The 27,572-nt window shown below is 38.0% G+C and overlaps 3 protein-coding genes and 2 long non-coding RNA genes across 27 annotated transcripts in view; 3 read left to right on the plus strand and 2 right to left on the minus strand.

Annotated features, from left to right (window-relative positions):
- LOC126612114 (rust resistance kinase Lr10-like) overlaps positions 1–27,572 on the minus strand; it is a 67,367-nt gene that overhangs the window by 33,247 nt on the left and 6,548 nt on the right. For 2 of the 15 annotated variants that reach the window (XM_050280535.1, XM_050280522.1), the window contains exons 5-6: positions 9,631–9,660; positions 9,288–9,485 (exon numbers count right to left, since the gene is read on the minus strand). The exons of 9 other annotated variants lie outside the window; for them this stretch is intronic. In XM_050280535.1, coding sequence (XP_050136492.1) covers positions 9,288–9,485; positions 9,631–9,660 — 228 coding nt within the window. The remainder of the gene's footprint in view (positions 1–9,287; positions 9,486–9,630; positions 9,661–27,572) is intronic. 4 more of the 15 variants (XM_050280505.1, XM_050280475.1, XM_050280530.1 and 1 more) reach the window with 2 other exon arrangements.
- On the plus strand, positions 1,743–25,513 carry LOC126612918 (uncharacterized). Its single transcript, XR_007619469.1, has 2 exons — positions 1,743–1,773; positions 25,446–25,513. It is a non-coding gene; the product is annotated as an uncharacterized LOC126612918 (long non-coding RNA).
- LOC126613005 (uncharacterized) lies at positions 3,623–4,336 on the minus strand. The gene is made up of 2 exons (XR_007619557.1): positions 4,262–4,336; positions 3,623–4,032 (listed from the first exon to the last, which is right to left on the minus strand). It is a non-coding gene; the product is annotated as an uncharacterized LOC126613005 (long non-coding RNA).
- On the plus strand, positions 10,797–27,367 carry LOC126612334 (uncharacterized). 9 transcript variants are annotated; one of them, XR_007619016.1, is made up of 12 exons: positions 10,797–11,212; positions 12,215–12,298; positions 12,621–12,754; positions 13,454–13,601; positions 13,699–13,799; positions 13,951–14,038; positions 14,146–14,217; positions 22,527–22,645; positions 23,566–23,673; positions 23,881–24,014; positions 25,700–27,037; positions 27,084–27,367. XR_007619016.1 is itself a non-coding variant. In XM_050280745.1 (8 exons), the coding sequence occupies exons 3-7, from the start codon at positions 12,645–12,647 to the stop codon at positions 22,635–22,637; spliced, it is 528 nt and encodes a 175-aa protein (XP_050136702.1). In that variant the 5' UTR covers positions 10,797–11,212; positions 12,215–12,298; positions 12,621–12,644; the 3' UTR covers positions 22,638–22,645; positions 23,038–23,323. The 9 variants fall into 9 exon arrangements, 4 of the variants coding, with proteins under 4 accessions (XP_050136702.1, XP_050136710.1, XP_050136691.1 ...); XR_007619015.1 differs by lacking the exon at positions 27,084–27,367 and having other exon boundaries at positions 25,700–25,722; positions 25,820–26,367; XR_007619017.1 differs by lacking the exons at positions 25,700–27,037; positions 27,084–27,367 and adding an exon at positions 24,903–25,513.
- LOC126612315 (uncharacterized) lies at positions 16,139–20,171 on the plus strand. The gene is made up of 2 exons (XM_050280708.1): positions 16,139–17,062; positions 17,159–20,171. The coding sequence occupies exon 2, from the start codon at positions 19,082–19,084 to the stop codon at positions 19,754–19,756; it is 675 nt and encodes a 224-aa protein (XP_050136665.1). The 5' UTR covers positions 16,139–17,062; positions 17,159–19,081; the 3' UTR covers positions 19,757–20,171.

The following is a 27,572-nucleotide window of genomic DNA, read 5'->3' on the forward strand; positions in this document are numbered from 1 at the left end:
AAGAGCGGGGAAAATGTGTGGCGTGGCCGCATGTTCATCTAAGAACATGGGGTGGGGAGGGTTGTGATAGGTGGTGAGGAGCTGGGTTTGGGGATGTAGGTGGGAGAAGATGGCATCGTAGCTTTTTGTGTTTTGGGTTTTTTTATGTTATTTTATATTTTTAATAAATTTGTTAATTATTTATTTTGCTAAATAGTTATGTTTTCATGTAGCTAATTGGATTTTATGAGCATATGTGGTTATCAAAATTAACCATTAACTAGCATATAAAAATATAATTTATAACAAGGGCAGTTTAGTAATTAAATAGGTTTCAATTCCGATTCAGGTGAGTGGGTAAATAATTTTTATGTAATCAATATCATTTTTATTTCAATTCCAAATAATTTATTAAACAACTTCAACATAAATTCAATTCTGATTCCACCTCATTCCATCTTCTCCTCAATTCAATTTCTCGATAACGGATTAGGGAACTGCCATAAAGCGGAAAGAGAAAAACATTGTTCATAACCAACCGTGTTTTTACTTTTTTGCCCTCATTTTTAATGTTTGTGTTCCCACTTTTATGCCTTTATACAGTGAAATCCCCAATTGCCCTATGGGCATATAGGTGCGTAAAAAAATTGTTTTGCACACGAGGAGTGCTAGGGAGATTTCTCTGCTGCACCGTTTCCTTCCAGCTCCACTCCGAATCGATACCGAGTACTGCTCAACCAAATTTTCTCGTCATTTCGTTCCGTCCTTGTCCACCTCTTCATTCTTGCTCCACCATGAATCGAAACAAAAAATTGCTCATCCAAATCAATTTCAGTTAACTCAAATCCCTAAAACCCAAATTTCTCCAGATCGTTGGATTTAGTTTACTTTTTGTTGTTGCGTAAAGCTTAAATTTACGTACAATTTTTTCATTTTCTTGATTGGAATTTGGAAAGAATTAGTTGTTCTTTGAAGGAATTACAGAAAATTGGAAAAGGGAAATGGGAAAGCGAGGAAATGCGGGGCAAATGGGTTTTGGGAAAATGACTTTTTTTGGCATTCGCTTTTGGCTTTCATCCTTTCTGCGTTTGCTTTTCCTCATTTTTTTTTCTCAAGAACCAAACATAAAATAAAAAGAACCTGGGATTGCAACAATGGAGCTTCTGTGCCGAAATATCAATTGGGTTCCGTTTGATCTTCTGTGCTTCTTCTGCATTCAAAAAGTTGGGGTTTTTTTGCGTGATGGGAACACATTTCCAAATTCGCCCTCAATCCCAAAGGAACCATCCACCAAATAACCCTTCCGCCCTTTCTATTTCTCTCTGTAATTTCCCCTGACCGAATCACACAATCCAACCAACTCTCTGTGTAAGGCTGCCTCACAAATTCCATGGATTTCATGGACTTATCCTCTCTACGAGCCTCCCTTACGGAATCCAACCAATTTCCTTAATTCCATCGATAGCCACACCCTCCCAACCAAAAATGACAATAATGCCCACCCAACTTCTCTGCCTTTAGATCTCAAATTAAAATGGGTGATAAAGTCCTTTTCACACTAAAACCCGTTATTTAACAGCTCAAATGTACACAACCCAAACAAACACATGGCCTAAAGGGCCTACCCCAGACCCCCGGCCCAAAAATATAATTGGAAAAAGAAGTGGCAATTTGGTAAATAAAATGTTACCTTTTTCCATTGCCCATTCCTTTTGGAAAAAGAAATGAAATTAAAAATCTTCATGTAAAATGGAGTAAACCAAATTGTATCGAATGTGAAGCAGAGGGTAAGAGGTGTAGATTGAAGAACAATGACACCAAGAGCGAAATTGAATTTGTTGACAGGAGGAAACCAATTAAGGATAACGCATCTAAATCTTATTTCGCATCTATTTTGCTATGATTTTTCTGCTTTCATGTAATTAGCGGCTTATATTTGTGGTAACGATCTTGATTAATTTCGAGAAATGACAGTCTAATTTTCGCAACTGTCTTTTGCAGGCAAAACAATGACAATCTAATTTTCGCAACTGCCTCCTACAGTTAGAAGCAATTGCTGAATTAGAGTAACACTAGAAAATGCACTCGCGCTTTGCTGCAAGCGTTGAATGTATTAGTCGCAACATGCATGAATAGTCTTCCAATAAAGCAACCAAAAAGACGTCTTAATACGTAAGAATCATTGAAGTCAAATTTTGCTTGCTATATATGGATATGCATGCTATAAGAAACATCTATTTATAGATTGTATTGTGTCATCAATATCATAGTTTCAAGTAATCAACCTACTACATAGAAGAAAAACACAGAAAAGGGAAAGTAGAAAAGTAGAAACATAATACTTGAGTACCTAGCAAGAATAGTAAGTTCCTGAAAAAATTGCTAAACTGTCTTACAAATTCAATCGTTAAACGTTATACTATAACCCAAGACAAAGTTAAAGTATATTGTTTGTTTACAAATCAAAACAAAGCGTTGCTACAATCCTCAACAGCTATGAATCATTTTCAAATAAAGATACTCAGATTTGACGGCACATCAAATAACCACCAAGCGAAGCAAATTACGCCATGTGCTAATACGAAACTAAAACAAAAGCAAGATTAAATATTGAAATTTTTTAATAAGGCATCAATTGACAAAATGCTTCTTAATGTGGTCTTCCAAGAAATGAATGCAGCTCAAAAACAACTTAGAAATCTTTGTCGCCTCAATCTTACTAAATAGAAGCATAAATGGACATGATAGCTCCCTAATTTTGTAATAGAAACTCTAACGAAGAATATCAGGCTCCAAAGGCCCTGACTTTTCCTAGGCATAAATCTATACATTGCAAGTTTAATTCCAACGAACAAATATGCGTGCAAAGTAAAAGGCATCAACACTACATGTACTACTTTCAATCGTCTCAAGTTGCTGACACAATGTTTAAAATATTCAAGACTCAACAGATTTTCACACAAATAGAGCACCTCACCAAAACAATAACCGAGGTTGCCGTATTTGAATCAAGCAGATACTTTGCAAGGCCTTCTTCAATATCATCTCATATTCCCTTTTCATTTTTCGTATATGATACAATAAACTATTCAAATCTAGACGTAAATAAGAGAATCTGCTACACCCTACTATCACAGTTGTCAGTCCTGAACAATAATGCAAGTCTAGTGGCAAAAACCACCTCAATGAACAACTCACACACACACACACACTGATCATACATCTCTAACTCTCTTTTTCAAATAACACACTCTGATCCAAAACAGGGTAAATAAAATGCACATCCTTATACATTTCTAACTTTCTTTTTCGAAATCCAAAATAGGGTATTCTAACTCTCTTTTTCATTCATTTCTTACAAACCAATCATACATTTAAAATAGGCTTTGAATAAAAATAGGGTATATAATTATATACCTCAAAATGCCTAGGAACCAACTTCCCCCTCCAACGATTCAAATTCTTGAAATTGCCAACACAGTAAATCCATTAGTACTATATAAATGAAAACACAATTGAAACTCATCAAACAAAACAATCCCACAATTTAAATGATTCAATCCTACTACAATTGAAATTCACAGAAACAATGAAAAACCAGAACAAAACTGCAGCACCTAAAAAGTTGTCATACAAAAAAACATGGAATGTAAAAATATGTTAAGAAATCTAGTTCGTTAATTTCCAGCTGCTAAGTGGCATTATGTAACTTTAGTAGTATAACTAATTAACTACTTATCTGGTGGGTTGCACTTCTATCCAATTGGTAAGGAAAGGAAAATAAAAATCAACCCCTTGGTCTTAGTTGTGGCTGCAAAGTGCAGGCCACCACCAACTCTCATTGTTTGTGTTTTAGCATAACACTTAAATAAATTAAATTCTGAAATGTAAATTATATTCCTATAACTTAAGATGCACATATAGTATTGTTGAAGTCGAACTGAAAGCACTTACAATTCCAAGCAACAGAGCAGCAATTATTAAGAGCCAAAACTCATTCCTAGTCTCCTCATCCTGGTACTCTACTCCGTAATCTTCTGTCAGCATCATTGACTGAAATTAGGAGAGAAAAAGAAAAGGAATTTCAGAAATTGTCTATGAAGCAAAGGATACTGCAGTTACTTCAAGACATGTAAATTGCATATGTATAAAGTAATTTTCTACATAAAGTAATGAGGCATAACTTTCTCTCTCCTCTTCAAACCCTGAGCAAAGCCACAAACTTTACAGAGATTAGAATGAGAACTGGAATTAATAGAACAATGACTGAAAAGTAACATACTTGAGGAGTGAATGATTTAGTGTTTCCATCATCGAAAAGCCGGAGTAAGTCGCTAAGGGCTGGTTTGGTATTGCTGTGCTTTGAAAAAAAACTGTTGTGAGAATAAGCAGTTGTGCTCTAAGAATAAGCGGCTGTGAAATAAATCAGTTGAGTGTTTGGTAAACTTTTTTGTAAAAGTGTTTTTGGAAAAAAAAAAAGCAATCTGATAGTGGGTCTTTTCATTAAAGGAGCACTGTAGCTATCTGTGCTTTGAAAAAAAACCAGTTTTCCAAAGCTACAAATAGCAGCTTCAGCTTTTTCCTTTGATTTCAGCTTATTCTCACAGCAGCTTCCAAAATAAGCCATTTTTTTCAGTTTACCAAACACCTAAAACCCTCACAGCTTTTTATTCATGGGTGCTTTTTTTTTTTTAAGCACCTCACTCCCAAACCACCCCTAAAAGAGGTCGCAAACAGCCCAAAGGGACAAACCCATACCCCGGCCCCGATCCATACTTTTCTTTGACTGGACCCCCTCTCCCACTTATGAAATCGAGGATCTGCAGCAATGGTATTGAGATCCCCACTCCTCCCTCTCCCTTTCTCTCTGTCGCTCTGTCTCCCTCTCCCTCTGTCCATCTATCTTTATCCCAGAGCGGCATGGCCTCCCATCCCTGAAACCCTCACCGAAAGGTGGCAATTTTGTAAATAACTTGAAATCCACCAACAGCAGGGGCAGAGAATTGAAACAAACATTTAGGCTCGTTCGATAACCATTTAGGCCAAAACTGAGCACACCGAAACCATTCCTACTCGTGCCAAATGTTAGTGGGGAAGCAAGATGATGACTTTATTGTTCAAAACCAAAAGAAAAAAAGAGAGAAAACAAAATAACAAATCCAATGGTTGTGGTGTAAAAGCTGAGAACGTAAAAAAACATGCAGGGGAAAAAAATGAAGATACAAAGTAGTTGCATCATGAAACACTTACTCCAATTAGACGCAAAAAGTGATGGTGATGAGAAGAGAGAGAAAATGCAGTCGTTTTGATTTTTCTGGGTTTTAAAGGGAGCAGCTTTCTTCGACCACCAAAAAAGGGAAGCTGCTTTTCGTGTGGTTGTGATTTCCTGAGTGTATGTGAGCGGGTCTATGGCACTTGCACTTTTTGTGTCGGTTAAGGTAACCGGGCGAGCTGGACACGGCGGCTTTGGACTGAATTCGGAGAGGTGAGAAAAATTAAAAACACAAAAAGAAGGTGTTCATTTTGTCACATTTTTATTATTAAAAAGTCAATAAAATACATTCATTAGTATGGTAACTTAACTATTTAATTCCATCTCATTAAACTAAAAAAAACAATTACAAAAAAATAAGGGAAACCTTGTCCAGAGAGACCTGAGAGAAAGTGACGACTTCTCCTCTCATTCCACTCCATACTTGATCTCTAAAGTCCATTTGGCATGTAATTGATGTTCAATTTCAAATTTAGTGGTAGCAATTAGCAAAGCTAATGAAAGAATCAAATAAAATGAAAGAAAAAGCATCGTGAAATAAATCAAGATGAAGAATGAAATTTTGGCAACTCGCCATTCTCTTCTTTTATATAATAGATACATATTTGTAGTGAAAACAGGTCCCGACAAACCCAGTTATCCTCAAGAAGTATTTTGTATGACTTTAAAAACATATTCCGTGAAATTATCTCTTGGCTGAGAACAACAACAAATCTTCATGCATAACTTGTAGAGAAAGACATCAGGCATACAAAAGAACACGCAAGCATAAAATAAACGAAGCAGGGAAAACCAAAAATACAATTGAATACGCTGTCAAAAGAACATGAATAAATGAAAATTACAAAACAAAGAAGTGATGAGAAACCAAAGTACCCATTTCATAATCTAATTGCTTTTTAGCTTGCTTGCCATTTTTAGTTCTTCAATTTAGAGAGAAACCATAATTCAGCACATGAATAAAGTGAAAACGTAAAAGATATGTGGGATAAGCTGACAACCATCCCTGAGTAATGCATTCACTTCTGAACCCCAAACACACCGAAACGAAAATTCACACACATGAACTACAACTCCGTTATGTAACAAGATTTAAAAGCATCTCAAAACAAAATGGCAAACTATAAGAGCACTGTAAAAGTAAAATTGCAAGAAATCTAATACTTGGAGGGCAAGTACTAATCAGACGAAAATGAAAGATTGAACTACCTCGCGTGGAACTGTGCCTTGGTTTTTTCCCATGCTTACAGGAAGCTTTGTACTGAGCTCTTATAGCCCAAATTTTCTCTGAAGGAAAAAAACACAATTTTGAAATAAGATTTTCATATCATACCTTAAAGAGAAGAATTAGACAACAAAAAAGAGAACAATGAGTACTCCTCTGGTCCAATGGTCCTGCAGTCATATTTACTTTATAACTCTTTCTTTTTGTCTAAAAAACATCTTGGATCTCAAATTAATATGAATACGGATTCATACTTTATAACTAAAAATCTTACTGCTCTTGATAAGATGAGCAATACGCCATTTATCGCATGCATTGCATTACAATCACAATGCAACATCTCATTAGAAATCCCCACACAATATTTTTTTTATTGCTACTTTGATTTTAGTTTATATTTTTTCTGAAGCATGAGGGAGCTAATTTTTTTTTAAATTTTTTTATTCCAATAATGTTATAGGGTTGCAAGGATATTATCAATTTAATTGATTGTATTTGATTGGTGGAACTTCTACATCTATATTTCAGGTTTTCAATTTCAGCACTGGGAGAGTCATTCATAAAATGTTTGACAGTGAGATTACCTCCATGGACTATGCTCGCAATGGACAGCTCATTTTTCGTGGTGATGGGACAATATATTTCAGTCATTCGCCATTCAATCAATTCAAACCGAGGAACATGCAACGTCAAGAAGAGGATCTACCATGTCAGGATCACTGTCGTCCAATTAATACAAAAAATCTAGATAAAAACGATCAATTTACATAAAAGCCTTTCATTTTCTCAGCAACCAAGCAAAAGAAAATACCTATCCGTTAAGTGTTGATGAAACTGGACTTCAATCCCCTCAACCACAACAACTGAATCGAGGTGTGCAAGTCATTGAAAAACTCACCCAAGATTTCAAAATCTGCATAAAGAAATAAATAAGCACATAAATTAGCCCAACCCATAAATCAAAGAAATCAAAATCCACCCAGAATCAAAGAAATCAAAATCCATCCAGAACCAAAGAAATCAAAATCACACACAGATATGCAAGACAACGGAAATTTGAAGCCTTACTTTTCGGGTAGCTTGGCGGCTGACATGAGTCTTCTTCAGAGTTTCATCCATCCATGGATCCATTTGGTCCGCCCGTCGCTTCTGGGTCGTACAATCTTAAGATCTGCAAAATGAATTTAAAGAATCAATTTTTACGATTGAAAAGCCAAAAGTGCTACAAACTCCAAATTGCTGAGAACCAAAGTGGAGTAACAGTTACAGGTCACGAGAGGAGATGAGGACGTTGTCGGATTTCAGGGCGAACCGGACTCTAGAAATTGCATCTCGGATCGGGCTTTCGAACTTCAAAGGAGCTCCGCTCATTGTGGTCCTTGCAGACCGAACTGACCCAACGATCAGCGAGAGAAAGGAGACTGCGGCGAGATGAGGGATACGATGGACGCGAGATTGTCTGTATCATTATCGCGGGGGGTTTGCAAGACGGACGAGGAAAGTGGGGTTTGAGAAGGCATTGTCTTCTCGCGGGGTATGCGTCCTTCCCATTCCACGATTATCAACACGTGTGCATCAACATGAGCGGCAGAGAGGCATTGTTGTAAATAAAATGAAATCGAAGGGCAAGGGCCCATTTTTTTTAAGGTAATGGCATGGCCATAAATAGAATGAAATCCAGATCAAAACACTGTCATTTGTACAGTACAATTTCTCCATCTTCTTTAGGCTAAAGTAATGTATATGTTATACGCACCAACACAATTCCTTCTTAGATAAATCCAAGCCAAACAATTACAGAAGACAGTTATTCACAAAATCACTTTAAAGTAAGAATTTAATTAATAATACATTATTGCACTTTCTTAACAATTTGATTGTCACCTAGCTGACAATAAACATGTTAGCTATGCGTTAGAACATATTGGGTTCAATCCATTGTCTTGAATATCACCCACAATCACAGCCGTCTCTTGGGGGCATACAGAAGGCCTGAGAGGCATTTGTAGACATTCAATATCTCCTCCAAGCATTTCGACAACTTTGGACATCGAAGGGCGATCACTTGGTTTCATTTGAATACACCACAAGGCGGTTATAACCATCTTTCTTATCACTTTCTTTTCCTCCTCTGTAACATTGTCTATTTCCAAGTCATTTCCCACAATATACTGATCGTATACCCACAACGGGAAGTAGATTTGGCTTGGATGCTCTACCGTTGCATTCAAACTCTTCCTTATGCTTGCCATTTCCATCAACAACATTCCAAAACTATAGACATCGCCTTGTATGAGACACCTCCAATATTTTTGTAGAACAACTCAGGAGCAATATATCTCATTGTACCCCGTGCTGCCGTCAAAGAGACAATGTTATTATCTACTGGATACAATTTTGCAAGCCCAAAGTCAGAAACCTTTGCTTTAAAGTTCTCATCAAGAAGGATGTTATGAGGCTTGATGTCGAAATGTAGAATTTGCATTTTGCAACCTTGATGTAGATATTCGATCCATTGAGCCACTCCAAGAGAAATCTTGTACATAGTCTTGATAGTTAAGGGAAGACTTCCTTCTTTGGAATAAATGTATTTATCAAGAGAGCCATTAGACATGAAGTCATATATTAGAGTGTGCTTTGATCCCTCGACACAATATCCAACAAGTTGCACCACATTGGCATGGTGAATCCTTCCGATTGTAGCTATTTCGCTAATGAAATCTTGGCCATCAGCTTTGGGCTTGCCCAAAACTTTAACTGCTACAAATCGGCCATTGCGTAACTTTCCTTTAAATACAGAGCCAAAGCCACCTTCGCTCAACTTGTCCTTAAACCTGCAAGTCATTTTCTTGATGTCCGAGTAAAAGTACCTTATAGGCATGACGTTATTGCATTGCAAAAAATCTTCTATTGTGCTATACCGTGATAAATGTCTTTTGCGCCATGTGTAGATTAAAAATGCAGTCACAACTAGAACTCCAAAAACAAATCTGGCTAGGAAAAATAACCCTGCTTGCATTGACATTAATATGTTAGATCCACTGCGTACTACTTTTTCTTCCCTTTCTTTCCAAATTACTTTGTCTTTGATGTAATTAAAGAGAGAATGGGAAATCTACATATGCTGATAATACAATCTCATATTAGTTCTTACCGATGCATATGAGTATAAACCATCCACGTACTGCAACATAATTAATCGACAATGAGTTTGAAAAGTGCATAAAGTGAAAAACAAAATTTTAAAAAATCAAAGGGTGCCTCTATTGACACCCAAATTTTAGTTAGTTTCACTCAACTAAAAAATTTTGTCATCGAACTTTTTAATTTGCCTTCAAAATTGAGTTCACCCAACCCACGAAGCAGCAAGCACCACTCACCAAAAAAACGAACAACACAAAGAGCTGGCATCGACTCTGTTGATGAAGGAGGGACATGAGGATGGTGTAGTTTCGTCTGGCGCGCGGTAGTGCTTTTGTCTGTTCATTTTCTCTTTCTTTTGGTAGGTGGAGGCTGGTGTGGATTTGGGCGAACTTAAAAATGAGGGGAAACTATGAAGTTTGACAAAATGTTTTAGTTAGGTGAACTTAACCAAAATTTGGGTGCTAAAAAAGGTACCCAAAATCAAAAGGCTTTTGTTTACCCAATGTTATATACAGGTTTGACTTTTGTTTATATTCTTGGATCTGTTGCTTGGTTGTATAATTTGGCTGTGTGTTTTGTTTCAAGACAATTTGTTCTTCGTTTCTTGAGGCTTTTGTGCGTAGATTTGAAACCGTTTAGGTTTCAAGCCGTTTATACTAAAGGTAAATAATTTCGTTTTTTTCTTTTTAACCTTTTTTGTAAGAATTTTTTATTTAATGTTGTGAGAGTTGTGTTTTCTATAGTATGAAAATTGAATCTTTGTGATCTTATATCCTTAGATATGTTGCTTGGTTAGATGATTTGGCTGTGTGCATTGTTTCAGGACAATTTGTTCTTCGTTTTTTGGGGCTTCTGTGCGTAGTTTTGAAGCCTTTTGTAGTCAACATGAATAATTTTATTTTTCTTTGTTTCTAGTCTTCTTTGTAAGAATTTCTTAGTTAATATTCTGATAATTATGTTTACTATAGTATGAAAACTGAATCTTTGTGATCTTCCAAGTGATGTAACGTCATTGCAACATGTATGACTGCCATTATCGAACATGAAAAGCTTTCTGTACTCCGTCCTTTCATACGATCTCACTCAAAAATTGTTTCATTACAAGTTCTAACATGGTTTTTGCGATGTCTTATGAAAAAACAATGTCCAGCTTAAACAAATTACAAGGTATGTATAGTTTTAAACCCGCACCCGCAACATCGCGTTGGTATTCCCAGTATATACTAAAACGACGGTTTTGGCCCTGCCGTCCGGTAGAAAACTCTCGACTTCTTCAGAAACCACGAGAAACTTAAAACTGAGAAAGCTTCGCGATCTCCCTTCCATCTCTGCTGCGCGATCTCTGCTTCCTCCGTGATTTCTTCCTTCCTGATCGACATCTATTCGAATTGAAAACCTTCTGGAGCTCTCTTCCCCAAATTTCAGCAGCAACTTTGCTCACGATCTTTCCAATTGAAATTCCTCTCCTTCACATTTTGCATCATCGTCATCTCCCTAGAACCTAGGAGTTTGGTTCGGTTTCGAGTTTTCCGACGGTAATCTGGCGACAGCGGCCATCGAGGTTGATCTGAAACTATTCATCATCACCACAGGTACTTTCTACACCTATTACACCTTAGAAAAAAAATTCATGATTTTGTGGAATCCAATTTAACGATTAGAAAAATTTTCATTAATTTTCTGGGTTCGTGAGTTGGAGGGGGATTAGAATTTTTTTCATTATTTTTCTGGGTTTGTGGTTTTTTTTTTCCAAAACGTTTTTCCTTTCTACCAGTCCAAATTCCTTCACATCAATCTCTCTGTTTTGTTCTTGTTCTTCCGCGAGTAGAATACCTCTCCTTGCTCTCGAGCGCGTGGGCAGTCGCTCTAAGGCAGCCCATGACGTCATTTTCCGATTCGACTCGGAGGAGGTTGGCTGCTCTTCTTGGCGGAGCTTCATGGCTGGCCGAATTCCCCTATTCCCTTCCTCTTATACTTTTTTGTATTCGTTCACCAAAACAATAGGAAAACGTCTCCGTCTGCTTGATTGACGGCGAAAAAAAAACAGACAGAATAAAAGCCTGACGGAAGCTGAAAGCTTGGACTCTGTATTTTTAAAGGATTTTTAAAGAATATTGCGATTTGAGGAAAAAAAAAAAAACCACGTTGACATAATATATTCACAATAGGTGTACAAGGTTAATAAAGCTTTACGGTGGTTCCATTTTTTTGCATATTTCAAAGGCTCTGAATTGCTAATGGAATTAGCCTTTTGTTTTAGGAAGAACTTGGAACCCCCTCCGTCCATTCTATCCCCAATGGAATTAACACTTAGATAGTACTAGTCATTATTTGATGCATTCCTGTATAAATTTAGGCTAAGTGTTTTATACACAAATTGATACAGATAAGCTTCAGGGTGCGAAATCATATACTGGAGAGATAACTATACAATGATACATTCTTATCTGTTAATTATCTTTGGTTACCAGCTATCCATGTTGCTGACATATTAAACTACACAACATCTATTGTAATTTATGTCTTATTAGTATCATCACCTTTGTTCTTTATTTCAATGTCTAACATAACGATCTGGTTTCAATTTGCTACAGGCATTATTTCCAGACAATAGCTATGGTTTTGATTGTAGCGGTGATTGAAAAATTATTCCGAAACTAACATTTGAGGAATTCAAGGTTTGTTAGTTAATTTGTACATCAGAATACCATGACAAACTGTGAAGTTGTAATTGTTGACCTTACAATGTATCTTTTTTGGTTTGGAGCATTAGACTTATATGTGTTGCTTTCACTTCATGAAGGCTAACTCTTTATTTTAGGCCTTAGAATATAATTTCTTGGAGAATCTACATTGTTGATAATTTTTTGAACAATATTATCCCCAAAATTTCTCTGCATGTTACCCTCAACGTAGACATCATATAACCATCATTGAACTTCTGAACCAAAAATTTGAGTTTTATGATTATAACTAAACGTCTATAAACACATGATACAGATTAAGACGAATGTCAAATTTAAAATGGCATTAATCAGGACAGCTGCAAACTCTGATTTGCGGCCTTTGAAATGGAGCAGTTACTTCTTGCTTCACTTCAACAGCATAGTCCAGCTTCTAAATTCAGTTCTCAGGTGTGGGGTTTCTCAGTTACCTCTTTTTTGTAATAAAACATTTGATCAGTACTTGCCAGGATATCCAATTAATTAGGTCAGTTTTTGTTAGCAATAATAATTTGTTTTTGCAGCTTTATATGTGTCTCTGTCTCCAAATATGATGATCTCTTAATTTGCTTCTATAGCTTTTGTAATATAATGATCTCTTAATTTGCTTTTGCATATCTTCTTTGCTTCCTCTGCTAGCTCTATATGAGATTCCATCTCCAAATAATTATTCCTTATTTCCTATTTTTACAGGAAGCAAATCATTGAATACACATGGAAAATTAAAAGGGTTTTAGTTTTTGGAGTAGTTTAAATTTTTTGTTTGTTATTGCTTGTATTGCTGTTAAATATTTGATGGGTAGTTTGAAATGGGGAACTTGGTTGATTGAGTATTAACTTTTATTAAATTAATATTCTTATTCAATATTGAATTAAGACTCCTCTTATTAAATTAAGACTCTTAAGGCTCTAATCTAATGTTCATGCTCAACATCTCCTCTATCTTTCTACAATTGGTAAAACTTTTGTATTATTATTCCAATTTTGGTTACTGGGTTGTGGAATTTTCCATTTTTTTTCTGGGTAATCAATACTATATATATGCATGACAAGTATAAACAATATTTTGGGGCAAATTTAGTTGTTTAATTTTTAATTTTTATGTGATAGTGAGATTATTGTAGGATTTCGTTTAGATTATGCGGCCCAATGGGAGTCTCTGCTTTGATAAGATTGGGGTTGATGCCAAGAAAGCCAATAAGCCTACTGTGGACGCCGCAGCCGCCTGGCGCTGTTTTCCAAAATCCTCTCTCACTTGGTTAAGCAATTAAGACTTTTTGGTTTAGTTTTTATTATGCCCAATTTTGTATTTAAACCTTAAAAAAATTTAAACTGATTTGGGGTTACTGAAATAGGCTGCAGAGCTGCCATCCCTGAATCAGAAGATGTTCAGAAGGAAGAAGAAGAAGAAGAAGAAGAAAGTCGTGGAGTATCAAAAGCTTTTAGCTTTGTGAAGGTATGCTTTTTCCCAACTCACCTCTTGCTTTTGTTGCACTGAATTGGTAGATTGGGTTCAAAAATATATATATGTGATTTTTCGTGTAACTATTTCTTTACATAATTACCAATTGGAGGTGATTTGAGATCATGTAACATTTCCTCGCTAGAACCGAAGATTGCCGTCGCTCAGAGCTGCGTTTCATGAAACAAGTTCATCTCCTGCCAATTTTGTGTACCCACTTTTTATTCATGAGGGTTGGTGCTTGCTTGCAACACAATTTGGTGCTATTAAGTTTTGCGGTTTTACAATCTGTTCATGCTTAAACCTCTTTCAAATTTTCATTTCTGTGTAAATCTTGCAGGTAGGACGACACACCTATATTGGCAATGTCGGGATGTCTAGGCTTGGGTGGAGACGTAGTCTTATGGAAGAGGTGAAGTAGCTTAGCTCGATCTCATTAGCTCTTATCTGTTCTATTATGCTAAGATCAATAGTAAAAAGTTCTATTGATTTTATAATCAAAGATACATATATTATAGAAACAGAGGGTATATCATTAATTTCTTGATGTAAACAATTATAACTTGAGGAACCATTTAAAGTATATTGGTAATCAGCATACTTAAACTTAAATGTGATATATCCGTTTAGTATTTTTTTTTTTATACAGTGATAATACTTAAGTATAATTTACATCATATATCTTTTGAAGTACATGAAACTATGAAGAAAATGATAAACCAAATCCCATTCCATCTCTGTTTGCTACTGCACAATCACAATCCAATTCCAACATGGAATCCTCAGACAACATGCCTACTGCATAACAAGTTTCATCCTGACTTAACTTATATCCTGACTTAACTTATATTTAGTCCACGTCCTGTTTAGATTGTAATCCTAGTTCTACGTGTGTTTGTATAGTACTCCTATAAATATCAATGAACATCACTCACTCTAATTAAGAGTTGAGATTCTGCAAATCATATTTACTATCTTTCATGGTATCACGAGCCAGCGTCTAACGACAACGGTTCCTATTATAATTTTTTTCTCTTCTGCAGATCCTAAACTATGGCATCTTCTTCCTCCTCCGCAACTCCCTCCGTCACAAATTTTCTTACGATCAAGCTCGACCGCAACAACTACCCTCTCTGGCATGCTCAGTTTCTTCTCTTGCTGCGCAGCCGCAACTTACTCTCTTATGTTACTGGCGAAACTCAATGCCCATCTGCCTTTCTTCTTGATGACAATGGTAAATTCACCGACAAAGTCAATCCATTATATAATGAATGGATCCAGACTGACCAGATGATCCTATCTTGGATTACGAGTTCCCTTACTCCCAAGGTTCTTGCCACGATCGTCAACAAAATTGATTTGGCCTCTGCTTGGTCGTCAAACCCGAATTAATCTGATTATGGGGGTTTTGTTTTATATCAATATATTGCAACAGAAGTCACACTTTGAAGAGTTCATGCTGCACAGAAAGATGATGAAATGCTACCCGTTGAGTCTATCATTGCTCCATTGGAGACAGAGCTGAAGCTTGCTGCAGGAGTTATACATTTGTTATGCAATATGATCCCTTTAATTTTATTTTAAAACTGATACAAAAATACTACAAAAATTTATGTAGTATTTTTGTATCAGTTTTGAGTGTCTATTTTGGCTTCCATACATCGTCTGTACATGTAAGAGGTATAGTGTTCAATATGTATTTGGTGTCTATATTGTTACAACAACAACAACAAAGCCTTTTCCCACTAAGTGGGGTCGGCTATATGAATCCTAGAACGCCATTGCGCTCGGTTTTATGTCATGTCCTCCGTTAGATCCAAGTACTCAACTCTTTTCTTAGGGTCTCTTCCAAAGTTTTCCTAGGTCTTCCTCTACCCCTTCGGCCCTGAACCTCTGTCCCGTAGTCACATTTTCGAACCGGAGCGTTAGTAGGCCTTCTTTGCACATGTCCAAACCACCGGAACCGATTTTCTCTCATATTTCCTTCAATTTTGGCTACTCCTACTTTACCTCGGATATCCTCATTCCCAATCTTATCCTTTCTCGTGTGCCCATACATCCCACGAAGCATCCTCATCTCCGCTACATCCATTTTGTGTACGTGTTGATGCTTCACCGCCCAACATTCTGTGCCATACAACATCGCTGGCCTTATTGCCGTCCTATAAAATTTTCCCTTGAGCTTCAGTGGCCTACGACGGTCACACAACACGCCGGATGCACTCTTACACTTCATCCATCCAGCTTGTATTCTATGGTTGAGATCTCCATCTAATTCTCCGTTCTCTTGCAAGATAGATCCTAGGTAGCGAAAAAGGTCACTTTTTGTGATCTTCGCTAGATTGCTCCGGTCATTAGTGTGGATAAGTATATAAATGGATAGAGATAGGAAAGCAAACACAAGATGTACGTGGTTCACCCAGATTGGCTACGTCCACATAATAGAGGAGTTCTCATTAATTGTGAAAGGTTTACACAAGTACATAGGTTCAAGCTCTCCTTTAGTGAGTACAAGTGAATGATTTAGTACAAATGACATTAGGAAATATTGTGGGAGAATGATCTCGTAACCACGAAACTTCTAAGTACTGGAGTGTGGTATCGTCTTGACTTTCCTTATCTGTCTCATAGGTAGATGTGGCATCTTCTCTGGAAGTACTCTTCCTCCATCCAGGGGTGGTATCTGTAACTGGTGGAGATGCACAAGGTAATGTATCAATGTCACTTGAAGCTTACTTGTAGTTTCAGGCTTGGTCAAGCGCGATACAAACCATGTAGTAGGAGTCCCCCAAGTCGCCGAGCTAGGGGATCTGCTGAAAGAGGTGACAGACAAGGTAAGCAATCAGAGCTCCGGCTGATTGTTCACATTCTCCCTATCTTGCAGGCAGCATGAAGGATAAAGAGAAGAAAAATGAGAAGAGATGATATGGGATACTTTTGCTTTTGAAGAAGTAACTTTCCACATGCTTATTCTTGAACTGGGCTGGAGGGTTTTCTGGTTTCCTCCAGAGATAAGGCCGACTGAAGAATTTGAGGGTCAAAACAAGTCCATCAAATCTAGAGTACGTTCGACCCTGCTGATATGGGATACTTTTGCTTTTGACAGGGTAATGGATGTATCGGCACGTGTGCTGTTACGCTTGTCTCCACATGCTTCCTTGTATCCTTCTCACTTGCCCTATCTGTTCCTCAGGCAGATGCGGGATCTTCCCTGGAAGCATAAGATGTTGAAGATGAGTACTCGAGAGCAATGCCAGGTAAGTAATCAGGTAAGGGGTTCCAGGCAGTCAGTTCCTGGCTGGAAGCTTGATTCCAAGTGCTGACTGATTGCTCTCTTTCTCCTTGTCTTGCAGGTAAGAACAAGGCCAAAGGAAAAGACAGGGAAAAAGCATGATATGAGATACTCTTGCTTTTAACCCTGATGATATGAGATATTCTTGCTCTAGTATAGCTTGTTTACAGAGGTATTATCGGGGGGAAACAAATCTGAATATTTCGAAAGGCTTCGTTGGGAGTGCCCTCTCAGATAAGAGGAATGGTTGAGCATTTTTGCAGGTCTGCTTGTCCGTTGGGGATGGAGGTCGACATATATAGGAGTCTCCCTAACATCAAGTAATAATGCTATTCCTTTACCCTGCTTGGTCATAGCACGGTAGTGGGAGCTGCCAGCTTCACAAGTTTTAACTCTGTCAGAGCACTTTGAAAAAGTGGTCTGTGGTATCTGGAAAGCTGATGTTGCGTGTGAAGATTACAGACAAGCTTTATCCAAGGAGATCCAGCTCTTGAAGTTGGGAAAGTGGTGCCTCTTCGGTTTTCGAACAAGCAATCCTGTCGGGGATCTGGCTCTCGAGATTCGGAGAACGATGCCTCTTCGATTTTTGAGAAAGTAATCCTACTGGGGGTCTGGCTCTCGAGATTCGGAGAGCGGTGTCTTCGATTTTTGAGAAAGTAATCATGTTGGGAGTCTGGCTCTCGAGATTCGGAGGGCGGTGCCTCTTCGATTTTGGAGCAAGCAATCTTGTTGGGAATGTTTTCTCGAATGTGAGTAAAGGTTGGGCATGTTTGCTAGTCTACCTTGCCACGAAGCACAGAGGTTGACACACAGGGACTTTCCAATTATCTAGCAGTGGTACTGTTCCTTTACCCTCTCTTCGATTTTTGAGAAAGTAATCATGTTAGGAGTCTGGCTCTCGAGATTCGGAGGGCGGTGCCTCTTCGATTTTGGAGCAAGCAATCTTGTTGGGAGTGTTTTCTCGAATGTGAGTAAAGGTTGGGCATGTTTGCTAGTCTACCTTGCCACGAAGCACAGAGGTTGACACACAGGGACTTTCCAATTATCCAGCCATGGTACTGTTCCTTTACCCTCTCTTCGATTTTTGAGAAAGTAATCATGTTGGGAGTCTGGCTCTCGAGATTCGGAGGGCGGTGCCTCTTCGATTTTGGAGCAAGCAATCTTGTTGGGAGTGTTTTCTCGAATGTGAGTAAAGGTTGGGCATGTTTGCTAGTCTACCTTGCCACGAAGCACAGAGGTTGACACATCGGGACTTTCCAATTATCCAGCAGTGGTACTGTTCCTTTACCCTTGTGGGTAATAATATGGTAGCTAGACCTTCAAAATTTATGTGTCTAAACTTTGTTAGTGTTGTTTCTTTGCTAATCTTTTACCCTTCTTGGTCAGAGCGATATAGTGGGAGCTGCAAGCTTCACGCGTCTCAACTTTGGCAGAGAACTTTGGCAAAGTTATATGTGGTACCCATGAGCTACTGTTGCGTGTGGGAAGTGGGTGATTGAACAGTACGATTCATGTGCTTTCTACTTCGCCAGAAATCTTCGACAGAATGCCCATAATTTCCGCAAAGCTGAGTGTGCGTGTGACAGGTGCTGACAGGGCTGGAAAAGTAGGTGCCTCTTCGATTTCTGAGATCGGCCCTCGTGGTCTCTGAGCAGCCCAGCTTTTGAGAAAGCAAGCCTCTTCGATTTCTGAGATCGGCCTTCGTGGTCTTTGAGCAGCCCAGCTTTTGAGAAAGCACACGCCTCTTCGATTTCTGAGATCGACCCTCGTGGTCTCTGAGCAGCCCAACTTTTGAGAAAGCAAACGCCTCTTCGATTTCTGAGCAGGCGCCTCTTCGATTTCTGAAGCTTCATCGAATGCAGATTTTTATAGGGGCTGACATTAAGTTCCAAAGCACACTTGAATATCCACCAGTAGAAGCTCCATTCTTGCACTTCTAAGATCTTGATTTGTCCGACCTCTTCTCTCTTCAACACCTTTGAAAATGTCTGGCCCCTCCGACAGTCGTTTTGACTTGAAACTTGTTGAAGAGGCAGCCCCGCCTTCTCCAGACAACATATGGCGCCCATCCTTCGTCTCCCCTACTGGTCCTCTTACCGTTGGGGATTCCGTGATGAAGAATGATATGATCGCTGCGGTAGTGGCCAGGAACCTTCTCACTCCCAAAGATAACAGACTACTTTCCAAACGGTCTGATGAGTTGGCTGTTAAGGATTCTCTGGCTCTTAGTGTTCAGTGTGCAGGTTCTGTGTCTAATATGGCCCAACGCCTATTTGCTCGAACCCGCCAAGTTGAATCATTGGCGGCTGAAGTGATGAGTCTCAAACAGGAGATTAGAGGGCTCAAGCATGAGAATAAACAGTTGCACCGGCTCGCACATGACTATGCTACAAACATGAAGAGGAAGCTTGACCAGATGAAGGAATCTGATGGTCAGGTTTTACTTGATCATCAGAGATTTGTGGGTTTGTTCCAAAGGCATTTATGGCCTTCGTCTTCTGGGGCTGTACCGCGTAATGAAGCTCCAAATGATCAACCTCTGATGCCTCCTCCTTCTAGGGTTCTGTCCAGTACTGAGGCTCAGAATGATCCCCCTCCGGTGCCTTCTCTTTCTGGGGCTCTACCGACTGCTGAGACTTCTCCTAAGCAACCTTTGTGAAGGCTCCCTCTTGTTTGTTTATTTTGACTCAAGTATATGTACATATTTGTAACTTATCGGGGATATCAATAAATAAGCTTTCCTTCATTTCAACGTATTGTGTTAAATACACCAAAGCCTTCTTCGCTAAGTTCTTTGAATTTTCTTTTGTTGAAGCTTGTATGTTGAAGCTTTGTGAGTGGAGCATGTAGGTTGAGGTAGTGTTCCCTTAATTTCCCGAGTGAGGAAAACTTCTCGGTTGGAGACTTGGAAAATCCAAGTCACTGAGTGGGATCAGCTATATGAATCTTAGAACGCCATTGTGTTCTGTCCTGTGTCATGTCCTCCGTTAGATCCAAGTACTCTAAGTCTTTTCTTAGGGTCTCTTCCAAAGTTTTCCTAGGTCTTCCTCTAGCCCTTCGGCCCTGAACCTCTGTCCCATAGTCGCATCTTCTAATCGGAGCGTCAGTAGGCCTTCTTTGCACATGTCCAAACCACCGTAACCGATTTTCTTTCATTTTTCCTTCAATTTCGGCTACTCCTACTTTACCCCGGATATCCTCATTCCTAATCTTATCCTTTCTCGTGTGCCCACACATCCAACGAAGCATCCTCATCTCCGCTACACCCATTTTGTGTACGTGTTGGTGCTTCACCGCCCAACATTCTGTGCCATACAGCATCGCCGACCTTATTGCCGTCCTATAAAATTTTCCCTTGAGCTTCAGTGGCATACGGCGGTCACACAACACGCCGGATGCACTCTTCCACTTCATCCATCCAGCTTGTATTCTATGGTTGAGATCTCCATCTAATTCTCCGTTCTTTTGCAAGATAGATCCTAGGTAACGAAAACGGTCGCTCTTTGGTATTTCTTGATCTCCGATCCTCACCCCTAACTCGTTTTGGCCTCCATTTGCACTGAACTTGCACTCCATATATTCTGTCTTTGATCGGCTTAGGCGAAGACCTTTAGATTCCAACACTTCTTTCCAAAGGTTAAGCTTTGCATTTACCCCTTCCTGAGTTTCATCTATCAACACTATATCGTCTGCGAAAAGCATACACCAAGGAATATCACCTTGAATATGTCCTGTTAACTCATCCATTACCAACGCAAAAAGGTAAGGACTTAAGGATGAGCCTTGATGTAATCCTACAGTTATGGGGAAGCTTTCGGTTTGTCCTTCATGAGTTCTTACGGCAGTCTTTGCTCCTTCATACATATCCTGTATAGCTTGGATATATGCTACTCGTACTTCTTTCTTCTCTAAAATCCTCCAAAGAATGTCTCTTGGGACCCTATCATACGCTTTTTCCAAATCTATAAAGACCATGTGTAAATCCTTTTTCCCATCTCTATATCTTTCCATCAATCTTCGTAAGAGATAGATTGCCTCCATGGTTGAGCGCCCTGGCATGAACCCGAATTGGTTGTCCGAAACCCGTGTCTCTTGCCTCAATCTATGCTCAATGACTCTCTCCCAAAGCTTCATTGTATGACTCATTAGCTTAATACCCCTATAGTTCATGTAATTTTGTACATCGCCCTTATTCTTGTAGATAGGCACCAAAGTGCTCGTTCGCCACTCATTTGGCATCTTCTTCGTTTTCAAAATCCTATTGAAAAGGTCAGTGAGCCATGTTATACCTGTCTCTCCCAAAACTTTCCACACTTCGATTGGTATATCGTCTGGGCCTACTGCTTTTCTATGCTTCATCTTCTTCAAAGCTACAACCACTTCTTCCTTCCGGATTCTACGATAAAAAGAGTAGTTTCGACACTCTTCTGAGTTACTCAACTCCCCTAAAGAAGCACTTCTTTCATGTCCTTCATTGAAAAGATTATGAAAATAACCTTTCCATCTGTCTTTAACCGCGTTCTCTGTAGCAAGAACTTTTCCATCCTCATCCTTGATGCACCTCACTTGGTTTAGGTCCCTTGTCTTCTTTTCCCTTGCTCTAGCTAGTTTATAGATATCCAACTCTCCTTCTTTGGTATCTAGTCGCTTATACATGTCGTCATAAGCCGCTAACTTAGCTTCTCTCACAGCTTTCTTCGCCTCTTGCTTCGCTTTTCTATACCTTTCACCATTTTCATCGGTCCTATCCTTGTATAAGGCTTTACAACATTCCTTCTTAGCCTTCACCTTTGTTTGTACCTCCTCATTCCACCACCAAGATTCCTTTTGGTGTGAGGCAAAGCCCTTGGACTCTCCTAATACCTCTTTTGCTACTTTTCGGATACAACTAGCCATGTATTTGGTGTCTATATTGTTACTGGATCTTTTTTTTTTATTATTATTTATTAAGGTAACCAAGTTGCAGGATGACAGCAGAACACTTGATCTGCAGGTAAACCTTCAATTTCCATATGAAGTTTGCATGTTCGTTGTTTCTGGAATTTGAGTTTTTATTATTTCTCAATTCTATCACATAGATTACGATTTCACATATGGGATTATTAATGGCAATTATATGATAGAAGAATTGGGATTGGAAGAAGATATTGAGTTGTTTATTTATGGGGATTAGAAAATGATTATCATACGAGTGATATTTATTTTTGTGTGGATTGTTAATATATAAAACTATAAGCTTTTGAGATTGGGAGATAAAACCCACAAATTCAAATCAGACAAAATAAATAAAAAATTTAACTGACTTAAAGATCAAACTCCAAAAGGGTATTAAAAACAAGGCTTATTTGATCCATTGAGTGTGAAAGTTTTGAGCTTTGAAGAAGCATAGGAGGAGAGTTGTTAACCAAGCTGCATTATCCATGTATTAGGATGTTGAGGGTAGGCAGGAAAAATACTTTTTGACGCCATATCCAGAGGAGCATAACGACAGGCCTGCATTTTTGCAGCAAGGACCAAAACAAGTAGAAGTGAAGGCTTGACTGTTTGGGTATTAATCCTAAACCTAATTATTCTTATTTAGGTTTAGGATAAATGATTGAGTGTGTCTCGATGATTGTATTACTATGTTTGATGAATGACTTGAGGAGTTGGAAATGGTTTATTGCTTATGTTTTTCTTCGGTGTGTACTTTGGTTATTTCCGAGCTTTTCACGACTTTTGATACCTAATAGAGAATATGGAAACCCCAACTTTAATTTTATGAATTGGTTTTGGTGCCTAAAATGAAATCTAGCATAGTGAAATCTTGCATAATGAAATTATGACAAATTTCCCTTCATCTTTAGATTTTCATTTAATTCAATTCGTATGCAATTTAGGGTTAGTCAATTCATGACTGATCAAATTATGTTTTTAATTCCTTCTTCTTTTGATTTACAGTTCAACATTGTCGTAGAAAATGAAAAAGGTGCCAGTAACAGAGTTATGGATTTGGATGCCTTTAGTGGAATAAAACTGAATTTCTTAACTTTGTATAGTTGTAAACATAAAATACTCCATCAGATAGACTCATAGCTTTTGAAAACAATCCTTGAGGATGGCATAACAACATCTCCAACTTTTGTCATGTAATGTATGAATGTAAATAGCACTTCGTAAACATATGGATGTAATATATGTATATAAACAGTCTTTAGCATGTATATTTTTCAAAACTTTCTACATCTTCAACAATGTTTCAATGATTTCTTGATGTAAACAATGATAATTTGAAGAACCATTTAAAGTATTTTGGTAATTAGCATACTTAAGATTAAATGTGGTATATCCGTTTAGTTTTTTTTTTTATACAGTGATAATACTCAAGTATAATTTACATCATATATCTTTTGAAGTACATGAAACTATGAAGAAAAAACCCTAATTAATCTGATTATGGGGGTTTTGTTTTATATCAAAATATTGCAGCAGAAGTCACACTTTGAAGAGTTCACGCTGCACATAAAGACGATGAAATGCTATCTGTTGAGTCCATCATTGCTCCATTGGAGACAGAGTTGAAGCTTGTTGTAGGTGGTATACTTTTGTTCTGCAATATGACCCCTTTAATTTTATTTTAAGACATATAGGGTTGAAAAAAATTTATGTAGTATTTTTGTATCAGTTTTGAGTGTCTATTTTGACTTCCATATTTGGTCTGTACATGTGAGGTATAGAGTGTTCACTATGTATTTGGTTTCTATATTGTTAATGGATCTATTTTTTTTTTTTTTTGTTTTTTAGGTAACCAAGTTGTAGAATGAAAACAGAACACTTGATCAGTAGGTAAACCTTCAATTTCCATATGAAGTTTGCATTTTCGTTGTTTCTGGAATTTGAGTTTTTTGCAGGATGAAAACAGAACACTTGATCTGCAGGTAAGCACTTGATTGGTTATTTCCAAGCTTTTCACGACTTTCGATACCCAATAGAGAATATGGAAACCCCAACTTTAATTTTATGAATTTGTTTTGGTGCCTAAAATGAAATCTAGCATAGTGAAATCTTGCATAATGAAATTATGACAAATTTCCCTTCCATATTTACATTTTCATTTAGTTCAATTCGTATGCAGTTTAGGGTTATTCAATTCATGAGTGATCAAATTAGGTTTTTAATTCCTTCTTCTTTTGATTTTCAGTTCAGCATTGTCGTATTTTGGATGCCTTTAGTGGAATAAAACTGAATTTTTTTAACTTTGTATAGTTGTAAACATAAAATACTCCATGAGATAGACTCATAACTTTTGAAAACAATCTTTGAGGATGGCATAACAACATCTCCAACTTTTGTCATGTAATGTATGAATGTAAATAGCACTTCGTAAACATATGGATGTAATATATGTATATAAACACCACTCTTTAGCATATATATTTTTCAAAACTTTCTACATCTTCAACAATGTTTCAAGCCCCGCAGCAACGGGCGGGTACACTTGCTAGTATACATCTAAAATTATAAGACTAAATCCTTTAGTTCTTGGATTCATCTAAGAACTACTTATTCCAGCAGATGCTATGCTTGCACTACTAGAATTTATGGCTTGCCCTGTCAACTATTGCGCGACAGAAGATTTCGTCGGTTTCACCTTTTTTAACCGACATAATATAAGTTTAGTAGGGCAAAATCAGTCAACAAACTGGGTTGATTGAATAAATTTACAGGATGGCTAGAGTTCGTAGGTTAAGACATCAATCGTTGGGCAAACATTTGGAGCGAAGATGTGAGTGTTTTAACTGACGAATAAGCTGGTCGTCATGTAGATCTTCTTTCCCGACTGACGGTTCAACAGGTAGCTCTTTGGATAACAATTCATCTTCAAGGGGAACAGGTTGCCCCTCAGATGAATGGTTAGAGGCAATTGTGAGACTATAATTTTCTAGGGCAGGAATAAAAAATACATAAACCCTCACCTATTCTGTCTCTGTAACCATCCACCAAATACCCATTCTTCCTTTTCTATTTCTCTCCTAGTAATTTCCCCTGACCGAATCACACAATCCAACCAACTCTTTAAGCCTTCCTCACTGATTCCATGGATTTCATGGACTTATCCCACCCTCTCTCCTTCCCTCTATATATAGCAAGTCCCCTTGCCTCAGTGTCCCTGGCAACAGAATTTATGGCGTTTCTTCGTTCTTTCAATTATTTGAAAGCTTCCCTGCCCTGCAATCTTGTACAAAGGCGTATGGTGTTTCATCAGTTCCATTTGGTGGTTGGGTGGGAAATGAAATTAAAACACTGCATTTCAAATGCATTTCAAATGGTCTAAACCAAATTGAATCAAATGTGAAGCAAAGGGCAAGAGGTGTAGATTGAAGAACAATGACACCAAGAGCGAAATTGAACTTGTTGACAGGAGGAAACCAAGTAAGGATAACACGTCTAAATCTTATTTCGAATCCATTCAGCTCATGATGTTTTTAATGATGATGATCGGTATACTCTGCTACATGCTGTGATTTTTTCGCTTTCATGTAATTAACGGCTTATATTTGTGGTAACGATATTGATTAATTTCGAGAAATGACAGTCTAATTTTTGCAACTGTCTTTTGCAGGCAAAACAAAGACGTTTGCAAGGGTGAGTTGTGTAGGACTGGTGTTTAGCTTTGTTTCATGTCCAAAGGACACTTGAGAATAAATGTTTACACTCATGGATAATATCTATCTATTTGCAGGAGCAACCCTGGATTCATTTGTTCTGTAACTGCTGGTCATTGCGGCATATCACGCTTATAGCACTGACAAAAGTAAAAAGAGAATCGAATGAAATTTGATAAGTTTTCAGCGGACTACAAAGATCTTAAGCCAAGCATATATTCCCATGCAGATATTAAGAGGTTTACAAATCAATTCAAGTACAAGTTGGGCCAAGGAGCATACGGAACTGTTTTTAAAGGAAAGCTTTTTTCTGAATGCTTTGTTGCCATGAAAGTACTTAACATTTCCAAGGGTGACGGGGAAGAGCTTGTAAATGAAGTGGGGAACAATGGGTCATATTCACCATGTCAATTTGGTTCACTTGGTTGGTTTTTGTGCTGATGGATTTAGATGAGCTCTGGTTTATGAGTTCTTTCCCTTTGGTTCACTCCAGGATTATATTTCATCAGTAGATAGATTTCTTTCCTTGGTTGGCATAAGTTGCAAGATATTGCTATCAGCATAGCCAAAGGAACCAGGGATGTGATCTACAAATCCTCCATTTCGATATCAAACCCCATAATGTTTTGCTCGACCAAAAAATCACGCCAAAAATCTCTGATTTTGGTCTGGCCAAGTTATGTTCCAAGGATCAATCAGTGTGACTAAAGCAAGGGGGACCATGTGACTAAGGGCTGGTTTGGTATTGCTGTGCTTTGAAAAAAAAAGCTGATGTGAGAATAAGCGGGTGTGCTGTGAAAATAAGCGGCTGTGAAAAAAATCAGCAGAGTGTTTGGTAAACTTTTTTGTAAAAGTGGTTTTGGAAAAAAAAAGCAGTCTGATAGTGAGTCTTTTCATTAAAGGAGCACTGTAGCTCTGTGTGCTATGAAAAAAAGCCAGTTTTCCAAAGCTGCAAATAGCAGCTTCAGCTTTTTCCTTTGATTTCAGCTTATTCTCACAGCAGCTTCCAAAATAAGCCATTTTTTTTTCAGTTTACCAAACACCTAAAACCCTGACAGCTTTTTTTCATGGGTGTTTTTTTTTAAGCACCTCACTCCCAAACTATCCCTAAAGCACCTAAAGTGTTTTCCAGGAATTTCGGAAATGTGTCTTACAAGGCAGATGTCTTAAATGCTGCTGCTTGAAATGGTAGGAGAAAAAAAGAATATTGGTTCAACCAGAGGACACGACAAATGAAATCTACTATCCAAAATGGATTTATAATCTTCTAGAGGAAGGAAATGACCAACAGATCCGTATTGAGGAAGAATGTTATGGTAAGATTCCAAAGCAACTTGCTAGTTTAGGGCTCTGGTTCAGCCAGTGACACTCGGTGGATCGGCGGTCCATGAAAACGGTGGTTCGAATGTTAGGAGGAGAAAACTTGATGATGCAAGCAACCCTAAAAGCCTCATACAATTAGAAGCAATTGCTGAATTAGAGTAACATATGTATATGTATACGCACCAACACAAGTTGTTCTTAGATGAATCCAACCCAAACAATTACAGACAACAGTTATTCACTAAATCACTTTAAGGAAAGAATTTAATTAATAATACATTACTGCACTTTCTTAACCATTTGACTATCACCTAGCTGACAATGAACACGTTAGCTCCGCGTTAGAACATCTTGGGTTCAATTCATTGTCTTGAATATCACCCACTGTCACCGGCGTCTCTAGGGGGCATAGAGAAGGCCTGAGAGGCATTTGCAAACATTCAACATCTCCTCCAAGCATTTCGACAACTTTGGACATCGAAGGGCGATCACTTGGTTTCATTTGAA

Source organism: Malus sylvestris, chromosome 2 (assembly GCF_916048215.2).
Source record: "Malus sylvestris chromosome 2, drMalSylv7.2, whole genome shotgun sequence".
Classification (NCBI taxonomy): domain Eukaryota; kingdom Viridiplantae; phylum Streptophyta; class Magnoliopsida; order Rosales; family Rosaceae; genus Malus; species Malus sylvestris.